This window comes from Panthera tigris, chromosome A3 (assembly GCF_018350195.1).
Source record: "Panthera tigris isolate Pti1 chromosome A3, P.tigris_Pti1_mat1.1, whole genome shotgun sequence".
Taxonomy (NCBI): Eukaryota; Metazoa; Chordata; class Mammalia; order Carnivora; family Felidae; genus Panthera; species Panthera tigris.
Genome location: NC_056662.1, coordinates 98,607,490 through 98,620,725, shown reverse-complemented (window position 1 = coordinate 98,620,725; position 13,236 = coordinate 98,607,490). Strand labels below are relative to the sequence as shown.

Below are 13,236 nucleotides of genomic sequence, written 5' to 3'. Positions count from 1 at the left end.
TACTGGTCCTGGGTTTCTGGGAGACCACATGTCTCTAAATACAATTGTTATGAAGACTAGTGTGGATGCATCTCAGACATCTAGAATCAGTGCCTGATACATACAAGATAGATATTTTTCATGAAATTGTAAAAAAATGTTAGTTCTTGCTATGACACTGATTTGTTCTACAGTGAAAATATATTATTCATTTTCCCTAGAATATAGCCTAGTGCCTTACACCTACCTGCTTTCAATACCTAATGTGTTGGATGAATGGATGGATGGATGGATGGATGGATGGATGGGCAAATGGATGTGTGGTTATAGAAGTTTTATTTAGTTCTGTGAACATCCACATGTGGGCCATGCCAGTGTGATTCTGCATGAGATTTTCTTAAATCTTGCCCACCAGGACCATTTAGAGGCACGAATAGACTGTAGGAGGAGAAGGGGCATACTTGGACACCCAGGGATGAGGGAGAGGAATGAGGGCCTGGCCAGAGAAGACATTTTACTTCTGGAGTGGAGGAGGCTGCCTATAAGAGATCCCTTGGGATTGGAGGGAATGGAAAAGAGCCCATGGAAGGCCCCATGTGGGAAAGAGGGGACCAGATATTCACCAGCCCACTCAGAATTCTCTGCTGCTTTGACTCTCTTCTCCTCTGTGTCCCAAACCTGGAGACTTCAGAAATCTAAGAGGGAGTGGGAGGGTTGATCACCACATATTCTCACCATCACTAAAGCCTTCAGAACTGCCACAGTTTTGGGTAGGGAATGGGGAAGCTTTCACTTTAAAAGAAGTACAGTTTTATTATTAAAGATCATTTATTTGTAACAAGAGGTTTTGTTTGCTTGGTTGCATTATTATCTGAGAATGACTAGAAAATTCATGAGGTCTGCTTAAGACTTTGTCCAGGGGCAGGAAGAAACTAGCCACCAGCAGGGAATGCAAAGGCAGTTATTAGTTTGAAATAAAGATGCTTTTGATTGGGCTTTTATCAGTTCTCCTTCTTTACCATATAGTAATAATTAATTTGTGCCCATGCCTTTTTTTTCAACTAATGATAACTATAAACATTGGGCCATGAGCCATGTGAGATCAGGAACAGTATTGTATTCATCTTGTGTCCCTAGGACCTAACTTAGGATGCAGCTCATAGTAAGTCTTTATTAAGGCCCACAGGGTAAAATCAACACCACATAGAGCCTTCTGACATAATATACATGTTGCAGACCTAGTTCATGCAGTTCTAAGCAAAAGAACAAATAAAACCTGATGCTTTTTGGTGTTCAATATTATCACAGGTAAATTTGTTTCTGTGGTTTTTGTTTGTTTTTTTTAGATATCAAATGTAGTGTATGGACTTCCTCTGGCTTTGGGAGATTCAAGTTGGGAACCACTGATCTTCTGGATCTTGGATTTCTCACATACACACATACTCTGTCCTGGTACCCAACAACAAACCCTCTCAACCAAGTAACCCAGAGAAGCACCTAGCCTTGGCTGCCATAGTACTTGTCCTAGGACAGACCTTAAATGGCCATTTCCTTAACAACTAACAGGAAAATATCATGAAAGATAAACCATTTTGTCAATGTCCTCTGTGTTACAGTACAGTGTGCCCTAATAACTGAAGTTGGCTACCATCAAGTAGTTTATTCTGGTGTTATATAGGTATATTATAATAGTTTATTTATATGACTATTCACCTGTTGACCATGAGCCCCATTGGGGCAGGGATCCAGCATTTTCTTCTTTGTATCTTTAGCACTTTAACATTTGGTATGCTTTTGTAATAAAGAGATGAGTAAACAATTTAATTTGGAGTTTGTGAAATGACCTCTTGGAAAGCTTTTCCACTGACACTCTTAGGGCACTGATTAATCCAAAGAAACCTGCTCAGGCAACACAGGGTTCTCTGACTTTTTGCGTGCACATCTGTGGACATGCACACACAGGCAGGCACATACATGCACACCCAACAATGGAACAATGCTGAGACCAAGAATCCCTCCAGCACCTTTACCTCCTTTACCAAAAACTGTATCCTCAAGATTTATGCTCCCCAATCAACATGCCAGCTGGATCACCATTATCACACATCTTTCTTGTTTCTTGCTCTGGTTCTCTGATGTTATGGGAACATCACCTGGTTTTGATGTTATGATTTGTTTTTAAGTATGTCCTTTTAAATTTATGAATAGTCTTCACTACTAAAACTATCATAAGTTGCTTTATAAACTTACCTTGGAAAGATAACTCTTTTTGATTCTAAATATGCCTCTAGACACTTTTGAATTTGGTCAAGTAATGCATTATTATTTTGAAAAGTCTCCAGAAGTCCTGTTTATTAGGGGGAGAGGGGAAGGAAAAAGGTACTGGTAAAACTGTGTTAAAAAAATAGAAAATATAGTTTTAATTGGAAGTAAAATATGATATTAACATTCTTTAAAGCTTTGGTTTTATTTGATAAAAATGGTAAAAAAAATTAAATTTGGGGGGTTGGCTAAGAATGTTAACTATTACTTTTAATAACATTATTTCATACTAGTCTTAATATTTACCACAGACGAACAAGTATTCAACCTGAAACATTCTTTTAGCTGGCGCACCCCCCCCACTTGGGGGTGGGGCTAGGAGTGCACGAACCATTGTGCCTGCTGAGTGCGTGCTCACCTTAGGGACTTGGCCTTTGTTCTTCTCTCTGCCTTTAATAACTCTCCCGTAGTCACAAAGGTGTCTCATTCCCTCATGCCTCCTGCTTTCTGCCTAAAAGCCACTTTATCAAAAAAAGTCTTCCATGTCTCTCTCTCTCTCTCTCTCTCACACACACACACACACACACACACACACACACACACACACACACGGCAGCCCCCAGCTATTCTCTAGCCCCCCTCTTTATGCTGCTGAATTTTTCTTCACAGCTTTATCATAATGTGAAATGACAAATATAGGTCCACACTTTTTCATCTGAAATCCCTAGGACCAGAGGTATTTTGGAATCATGTATTTTTTCAATTTAATTTAAAAATTTTTTTTAATTTAAAAATTTTTAAATTTAATTTTAATTTTTAATTTTTTTAATTTAATTTTTTTGATTTTAATTTAACTTGTTATAGAACAAGTCCAGTAGAGACTGGGGCAACACTCTATTTTCAAACACTTGACTATTTTGCAGCAAAAGGTTTGAATATGCATGTGGTAGGAAGAATAAAGTTACGGCCATGTCCTAATCCCCACAACCTGAGAATACATTAGTCCATATGGAAAAAGGAAGTTGGTAGATGTGAGCAGTGATCACGGGAAGGGAGATTATCTTGGATCATCTAGTGGGCCCAATGTAATGACAGGGGTCCTTATAGGAGGGAGGCAGAAGGGTCAGAGACAGAGGAGAGGTGAAGACAGAAGCAGAGGTTGGAGAGAGTTGCTGACTAGAAGGTGACTAAAAGCCAAGGAGTGTGGGTGATCTTTAGAGACCCAAAGTTTAAAAGTTTTCAATTCTATCACACCATATAGTTTTTCCTTTCTGTTTCTGTTTTATGTAAGAGTCTTTGGGCAAAGAGCATAGCCCAGCAGACTGCCTCTGCTTGACAGGGAAGCTGTCTGGAGGTATTCACCAGGAAAGGTCATATGCTGCCATTTGCAGAACAACAAGCAAGCTTGCTGAAGCTTTGATAAAGTTCAATAACCATGTGTGTGCACGTACTAATGCTTTGATTCCATATCCCTAAAAATAGACCTTATTAAATAACATTTCAATCTTGAGATTTAGAATTATAATTCATGGTAATATTTTTAAATATATATTTTTAAATACTTTAGAGGCAGAGAGCACAAGTGGGGCAGAGGGGAGAGGAAGAGAGGGAATCTGAAGCAGACTCCATTCTCAGCATGGAGCCTGATGCGGACTTGGTCCCACGACCCTGGGATCAGAAATGAGCCGAAATCAAGAGCTGGACACTCAACTGACTGAGCTATCCAGGTGCCCCAATTTTTAAATATTTTAATGAATTAATGAAAAATAAGATGTGGAAAGTTTTCCAGTCATACGTCTATGAGAGCTTTAGCAGAATGGGTCAACGGAATGTGAATATATGTCTTGTAGTCAAATTGTGACATGTAAGCATCATTGATACTCTGTGGCAGCATCCCCAAATTATAAAAGCAGCAAAAAAAAAAATCAGATTCTTGGGTGCCAAAACTATGAACTAAGCTGAGAGGTAATAATAACAATGATAACAACGACAACAAAAACAACAACAGTGTTCAATTCACATCGTTCAATAAGAGTATCAAATATTCCTGGTCACTAATACTGACAAGAATCAAGGATTGAGTGTACCACATATTGTTAGAACGTTATAGGCGTTAAACAGTTTAGATGCCTGTAAAGTCTTTTTGTGTGTTTTTGAAATTGTGTTTTATACCTGGTTGAGTAGCGGCTCGAAGAGCATTAGGCAACCGGTTCACCTTCCTCATGATTTCCTTCCATGACTTATCCACTTGAAGGAACATCTTAGCCTCGGCAGGCAATTGCCTCTGAATATCTGGAGCATTAAAAATACTTTCTAGGTAGAGCCAGTTTCGCTGACAGTTCAGCCACTCTTCCTAGGAGAAAAATATGAGCATTATCAATTTTTAATCCTGAATTAAAAACACAGTTACGTTAAAAATAATTACATGGGGACTCACTATATCTTTCACTGGGGGAGCTTCACACAGTTTCTTTGAGATGGAACCTCCTTAAAAGGTCCAAGACTCACTGCAGCCTAATTTCTACCCCTCTTCTACTGAGTAGAGTTATAAGGAATCTACTGTACGGTAATCAGAAGGGACCCAGAGAAAGAGGATTAAAATGCTCAGAGCAGACAGTCTCAGGGGAAGCAAGATGCTAAAAGAAATATGAAGGGTTGGGAAGTGTTATTAAGTGACTATTTCCAAATATAGACAAGGCTCTCCAAAAAAAGGTGTTTTTTATTTTTGCCTCAATTTTCTCTATATTCTTCCCTCTCTTCCTTTTTAAAAAAGAAACAGGATTTATTTTCTTCAATCACAAGAGTAAAATCTGCTTGTGACAGAGCATGTGGCAAACCCAGAGGACTGGAGGAAGAAGAAAATCACCCATTGCTTCTCCCCTTGGAGAAGCATGGTTAATAAAAGAAACCAGAACTGCAGTGTTGGGGCTGTAGATCTCATGGTCTCCTATGCCTCCTGCCATTGCATGCATAGGCTCAACATCTGTGAAAGAGTTTCTCACTTCTCACTGCAGATTTGGGGGTTATGCCTAAAGCCTAGTGTCACAACCACTCCCTGATTTATCGCAGGTCTCATACTTTCTACACAGTTAATTCTGGCTTGGCTCAGCCATCAGTAGAGGCCAAACAGGGGTCAGATTGTAAAGTGTTCATCCAAGAGGGTGGATTCCTGAAAAAGATCTCTATGAATCAAAATTGGAACAAATTATCGTTTCCTACTTAGTGTATTATTTCACAGATAACTTTTCATATTAGAATATATAGAAGCTTAAATATAATTAAATCAAGCTAAAAATCTTTAGTCTAAGAGAGAGATTGGATGGGAACAAAGATCAGTATAAGTGGGTTCTTTGTTTCACTGTGGGATAATCTGAAGTAGAATCAAATAAAAGGGAAGGGTGTACCACAAGGAAGGGTACCAAGGAGACTTCAAGCAACAGTGCATGTTTTTCCAGTAAATGTGAAGTTGCTGCAGCACTGTGAGAAGCTGTTTAAAAGCTGTGAATGCCTGCAGCTTATAAACCAAGGTGCTCCCTGCCTGAGCTTAATTCTGCTGCCAGAAAAGGTCTAAGCCAGTAAATAAGTGACCAAAGCCCCCTGCCATTTTGGGATGGAAACTGGTTGAGGAGGGAAAAATCTTTTATTGGAGTATATGCATAGGCAGATTGCTCTGTCTTAGAGGTACGAAGTCTTCAAATTGACACGAAGACCCTTTCTTTCCAATCATTTAGGTTATAAGTATCAGCTTGTCCATCCAAGCCACTAGCTGAAGTACTTAGGGAGGGGAAGAGGGTGGTACATGGGGAATGACAGTAGGGAAACACAAGGGCTCATGTTCTTAGAGTGAACAACTCCTGGAGCCTCTCTGTTTTTTTGAACTTTGAATTCTGAAACCATTGGTGGCAGGATTCAGTCATGCTGTGTTCTCACATGTGACAACACATGCTTATTGAGTCATTTTAAGAGCTGAATGATTTCAAAAGCCCGGGTCTTTTGACTGGGGCAGTGGTCACTTTAAAACACACACACACACCCACACGCACATACACACACAATTTTTTTAATCTTAAGATTTAACTAATACCCAAAATGCTATCTTGAATCATGATACCCATCAGTACTTGACCCCATCTAGACCGGCATCTAGAACTCCATTGTAAGGTCTTTTCAGGCATGTGGTAGGTTGCTGTGAAAACTTTAAATGTAAACTTCACACCACACTGTCAGTTTTTGTTTCACTGAAACTATAGACTTACAAATAAACAAAAAACGTGGGGAACATGTAGGAGCTCAGGATGAATCCAGCTAACAGCCAGCAAGAAACTGAAGCCCTTAGTCCCAGAGTTGCAAAGAAATGATTTCTGCTAACAACCTGAGTGAGCTTGGAAGGGAACCCTCCCTGAGCTGAACTTCTGATGTGAATTGAGTCCTGGCCCACATCTTGATTGAACCTTTGAGACCCTAAGTAGGAGACCCGGTTTAAGCCACATCTGAACTCCTGACCCACAGAAACTGTGGGCTAATAAATGTACACTGTTTCATACCATCAAGTTTGTGGTATTCTGTTTCATGGCAAAAATAACTAATACAAGGAGATGGCATAATCATCTAAAGAAGAGCTTAATATATTGGCATTTTCCTTACATTCTGAACATAAAAAATATTGACAATTAAATCTTGTATCTAAACTACATAATATTTAAATGATTGAAATGACTTCTAAGGTTCTGTGGCTCTCCAATTTTCTGAGTGCATGAATTGAAATTGTCCTCACTTACCAGTGTTTGATTAAATAAAGCAAGTTGTTTCTGCCAGTCATCCACTCGAGTTTTCAGTGGACCAACGTAACGTGATGAGGCAATGGTTGCGATGTTGATGGTGCTGTCATCAAGAAGGACCTTTAAAGAAAGACGAAAACATGCAACATCATGTGTTTGTGCTCTCAATGATAATACAGATATTTAATCCCAAGAGTCTACTTAGAAGCTTTTTGAATAAATAGCTTAGTACCACCTACTGTTTCCTACCCATCCACTTCCCTTCCTTATCCACTTTACCATGATATTCTCTCAAAAGTCACCGAGAAGAAAACTTTTGATTGCCAAATCTTAGCCGTTTCTGTAATTATTAATGGCACATGTTTCTGTTTGGCTCAATACTCTTTTCCTCACTTCCCCTACTTTTAGGTATCTGGTATCTTCTTTATACCATTTGGTCATGCAGGCTTTTATTTCTCAAAGTACTCAAAACTTGCAAAATAAGCTGTCTCCTCTACCAATGAAACATCACTTTCTCTCAATTATCTTGAGGAAGAGGGAAACTAGCTCAGAATGACTACGAACAGTGTTCCCTCTACCTTCTTCCCCTACTTCCCCCACCTTACACTACAGCAACCCTCACAAGACATGTGCATTCAAAAAATGTGTCTGTGAATCTAAAGGCTTTTAATTGCTCTATTTAAGTTGTGAATTTCTTGAGAACAGAAGTGCCACCACCTAGCACCACTTGGCCTCATCCTGCCTGATTTTCATCTTGGGTCTGCTCTGCCATCCACTGCCCAGAGTGACATCTGGCCTTACTCTTCCAACCTACACCCAGCAAAGCCATTGCATCCCTAGTTCTGACCTGGGTACACCCTAATGGGCCAGGGCTTTGCTTTCTATATTTAGGCCATAAGACACAGATCCTTTGGTTAAACAAAGGTGCCCTTGGATTTTAAGTCATTAAGAATATTCCAAAAACATGGATTAGATTTATTTTCTTTTGGTATTCATAGAGTATGGTCATCTATTTCCCATCTCAAAAAAATTCAAGTGAACCTAGTTTCCTAGTGTGCTATGAATTTGAAATGCTTGTTCATGTTTTGTTTTGTTTTGTTTTGTTCTGTTTTTTTTTTTTTTTTTTTTGCCTCATTTAAATGGTTTGAAATGCCCTTCATTCTCATCTATGTCTGTCAAATCCCATTTACTCTTTCAAGTCCAGCATGTCTTGGCTGGTCTAGGAAGGGTTGTCTGATCACTTCAGCCATAAATTATCTCTGGCTTTTCTAAATTCCTCAACAGTTAAATGCAGGATCATAATTCACACACACACACACACACACACACACACACACACACACATGATATATATATATATGCCATATTTATTGCTTTGCTAGATACTTCATGTACAAGCATTCATGTCATTTATTCATATTCATATTTTGCCTTTCCAAATAGATTTTTTCTTATTTAGTAACTCTCATATTTCATTTCTCCATCATAACCTCCTACAGAAGATTCAGGGGTAGGTCTGACTTAAAAAATCTTTACCACAGGTTTTCAATAACTCAGTTACCCACCTGTATGTCATCTGTGCCACCCAGGATAAACACATCTTTGGAGTCACGGTGAGGGAGAACGACAAATTCAGTTGTTTTCCAAGAATCTTCCACCTTAGAAATAATTCAAATCTTAGAATACCTAAATTCATTTGTGTTTAAGCGCTCAATAAATGTATGTAGAATGAAATAAATGAAGATGGGCATTGAGGAGGGCACCTGTTGGGATGAGCACTGGGTGTTGTATGGAAACCAATATAACAATAAATTATATTTAATAAAAAAAATAAATAAGTGAAAAATCCATAATTATCCCATTCTCCTCCTGACTGCCTTTAAAACTCAATATTTTCTTCTTGGTTAAAGCATACTGATAAGCTAAATTTTATTGACAAACATTAATACCTAAGAATAACTTGTGATACCTTAATGTGTATCCTTACCACTTTATGCTTTAATATAAGGGAAATATCAAAAAACTATAAGGAAAATATTTTTTTACACAGGTGATTTGTAGGTATGTGTGTATTTTTAGGATAAGGAGGTAAGTAGCCTAAGTAGGGAAGTTTCTTCAATGTCTTTTGTAGCATTTCACAGTTTTGGTTTTTTTTTTTTTTTTTAGTAGTTTGAAAGATAATGTATTTTGCTATAAAAGATCTTCCTTGGTATGTGGTTTTTTAAATAAGCATGCCAATTTCAAACTTCGTTGTTAACAAGTTCCTATTGGGCTTGAAGCTAAGTAGAAAGAGGATATTGATAAAAGTGCTGATGATAATGATAATGATAATAAATGTAGGGAAAGAACAGAAAGATGGCTGATAATGAGAGGGTGAAAGCTGCAGAGTTGAAAAATCCATCTAGATGAATCAAAAGTTGGTGATCTTCATGCTAAATATGAAAACCTTTATATTCCCTGATCTTGAGAATATATATTTTTCAGGTTTACCTTTTTAAGAATTATTTCTAAGGCAGCTTCTCCAGAAGCCTGTCCAGAAATGTCCTGGATTTCTTGGCCAAAATCGAAAACATGCAACTCAGAGAGCTTCTCCAAGGTTAATGGAATGTCAAGGTCCACTAGGGTGGCGTCAACTGTTTGTTCAATAGCTGCCCAATGTCTTGGCTTCAAAGTTGGATTCCTCAAGTCAATGATAACTGGAAGCTGGAAAGCAAACACTCTCAAAGGCACCTTGCTTTTTATCTTAAAAACATAGCTCAAGGCTTCTGGTTTTAATTCAGGAATGTAGAGAATTGGAATGAACACTACTTACACTCTTACAAAAAGAAATATCTGGACAAATGAAAAATTAATGACTTCTATCGAGCCCACCAAAAAATTAAGGTTGCAGGGCAACCAACAAACTCAAAATTTGGGGAGAGACTGGTTTCTCTACAGCAAAAAAACAGGACCTGAGAATTTGCTTACCAAAGACAGATGCCTTGGGTTGTCATTTAAGCTAGTAAGAAGATTCAGCTAAATTTTACAAATAAATTGCTAAAGAGTGAGAGTAGGGTAGCATGAGAGTGTGAAGTCCCTGGGGGCTACAAATATAGAGGTGTTCACAGGGAAGAGTGGGGAGAATCCTAAGAATGCCTACCTGATGGTACTGGCTGGGGAAGGAAAATAACAGCTACTATTATAACTCTAACCAACCCATTTCTCCTAGTTTCTTTATGGAACAAAAGACTTAATGTCAGGGAAGTGAGCAACAAACACTGTCATTTTAAACACTGGTAATAACCCATTGTAGATTTCTGTATATAACTGGAGAACCAGAACTGGAAAAATAAAAGCTCTACTCATGGGGAATAGAAAGAAATACATTCTAGGCTCATTACTACAGCTAGAGGAGGGGCAGAAACACCTGTGAAGGTCAGAAGTCTAAGCACAAGGGACTTAGTGCCTTGCTAAGATAGAGGCTTAATCAGCACATGAGGGAATGCCCCTCCTCATCTCTCCCATCAGGCTAACAAATATTGAATAAAAATAACAGTACAATACAGACTGGTTAGCTGTAAAATACAGATTTTCTGTGGGGACAATAAAAAGGGAGGACCCAAGGTCACAGAGAAACAAAAGTTGAAAAAATAATCTTTGGCAAACCATAAACACAAGTTATCAAAAGAATAATTTGAAGGCTGTAATAGACTAAGGGTAACCATAGCAACATCAAACCTCAAATCCAGCCCAACTCCTTACTATATTTAAGATAGCATGCCATACAAAAAAGCCAAGTAGAAGGAAAGACATAAAAATTATTTACTCTAGTATCTACTGTACCATATAAGATGTTTGCCTTTCAGTAAAAAATGTAAGAACTGTATAAAAAGTGAAGATAAACATACATTTAAGAGACAAAGGAAATAGAAAGATAGAATACACACAATGTTGAAATTAATAGAGAATTCAAAATAACTGTAATTAATATGTTAATGGCTCTAATGGAAAAAGTAGGCAACATACAAGATCAGATGGGAAATGTCAATAGGAAGGGTGAAGCTATAATTACAAATTAAATAAATGTTAGAATTGAAAAAGGCAGCAAGAGAGACAAAGAATGCCTTTGTTGAGCTTGACACAGCCAAGGAATCAGTGAACTGGAAGATAAGTGAGTAGAAATTCCCCAAACTGGCACATGAGAAAAAATAGTGAAAACAAAAGAAACCCAAGCAACCAAAAACAAAAACAAAAACCACAGAACAGAACAGAACATCCAAGAGCTATAGGACAGCAATCAAGTGGTCTAAAATATGCAATAGAAATCCCAAAGAAAAAATAATGGCCGCATTTTTTTTTTTCCAAAATTAAAGACAGACACCAAACCACAGATCCAAGAAACTCAGAGAATGCTAAGCAGGATAAATGCAAACGGTAAACAACGACAACAACACATACCTGGGCATATCACATTATACACTGACAAAAACTAAGAAAACGAGATCATCTTGAAGGCAGTCCAACCAAAAAATACATATTATCTACAGAAGAACGGGAACAAGAACTAGAGCAGATTTCTTGTCAGAAACCATGCAAGCAAGAAAGCAATGAAAGGATACTTTTAAATTGCTGAAAGAAAAAACAAAACCTGTTGACTTAGAATTATATATCCAGTTAAATTATCATTCAAAATAAAGGATAAAGACTTTTTCAAAATGGAAATTTAGGGAATTCATTGTTAGCATACCTACTCAATAAGAAATATTAAAGGAAGTTCTTCAGGCAGAATGAATATGCTATGAATCAGAATCTTAGATCCATACAAAGAAATGAAGAACACTGGAAATGGAATAGAGGCAAAATAAATTTCATTTTGTTTCCTATTTTTATTGTCCTGAAAGATGATGATATAAAATAAATTAGCAGCAATATATCATGCTTACAGTACATGTAAAGGTAAAAGTACAAAAAAAAATGAAAATGATGGGGTACATCAAAGGGACACAGAAGTCAACTGAGAGAATCTTGATGGCCAAAGTGGTAATGATTTAAGCAAACAATAAAAATGTAGTATTGCATTATATATTTATTATATTATTATATTTATTATAATCTAATAAAATATATATCCACAAGTTCATATTGACACAAATAAACAACTGAATGAATGGACGGATTAGTTGGCAGACAGATAGATAAGCAGACAGAGAACAGACAAATCTATATAGAAGATACAAATGACCAACATCAACAATGAAAAAGACATCACTTCTGATCCCACATACTTTTAAAGGATAATAAAGAAATACCATGATCAACTCTATGTCTATATATACAAAAATACACTATAAAACCCCTCAAGAAAAAAAAGATAACCCAAATAATTCAATATGTATCAAGGAATTCAATTTCTAGTTCAAATCCTCCCAATAAAGAATATTTAATGCTGCAATGGCTTCCCTGGTGAATTGTGCTAAAAATTTAAAGAAGAAATAATGTTAATTCTACACCATCTCCTCCAGAACACAGAAGAGGAAGACACACTTCCCAATTCATTTTAATGTACAAAAATCTCCTAAAATTAAAAAGTGAATTTAGTAAGTTCACAGGATATAAGATCAGTATACAAAGGTCAATAGTATTCCTATATAGCAGCAATGAACAACTGAAATTTGAAATTAAAAACAATATTATTCAGGATAACATTAATACTTAGTTATAAATCTAATAAAATACATGCAGAATCTATGTATTGAAACTACAAAACTTCAATGAAAAAAATAAAAGAAGACAACTAAATGAAGAGATATGCTGGTAATAGATTGGAAAATTCACTCTGGTTAAGAAGTCAGTTCTCTTCAAATTGATCTATAGATTCAACACAATCCTTCAAAACTTGCCAACAATTTTTTATACATATCAACAACCTAATTCTAAGATTTATATGGAAAGGTAAAGGAATTAGAATAGACAAAACAGTTACGAAAAAAAGAACAAATTTGGAGGACTTATGCCTACCTGATTTCAAGACTTACTAAGTATAGTCATCAAGACAGTGTAGTACCAGAGAAAGAATAGACTCAGAACAACAAAACAGAATGGAACCCAGAAACAGACTAAAAAATATTGCCAGCTGACTTTTCGCAAAGGTGCAAGGATGGTTCAATGGAAAAGGATGGTCTTTTCAAATAATGGTCCTGGATCAAATGGATATCGATATATAAAGAATGTAAACCTT

At 37.0% G+C, this 13,236-nt stretch overlaps 1 protein-coding gene across 1 annotated transcript in view; it reads right to left on the bottom strand.

The window, feature by feature from the left end:
• DNAH6 (dynein axonemal heavy chain 6) overlaps positions 1–13,236 on the bottom strand; it is a 242,664-nt gene that overhangs the window by 135,741 nt on the left and 93,687 nt on the right. The window contains exons 19-23 of the mRNA XM_042981846.1: positions 9,510–9,722; positions 8,585–8,677; positions 7,020–7,139; positions 4,414–4,594; positions 2,230–2,326 (exon numbers count right to left, since the gene is read on the bottom strand). Of these exons, the coding sequence (XP_042837780.1) occupies positions 2,230–2,326; positions 4,414–4,594; positions 7,020–7,139; positions 8,585–8,677; positions 9,510–9,722 (704 nt within the window). The remainder of the gene's footprint in view (positions 1–2,229; positions 2,327–4,413; positions 4,595–7,019; positions 7,140–8,584; positions 8,678–9,509; positions 9,723–13,236) is intronic.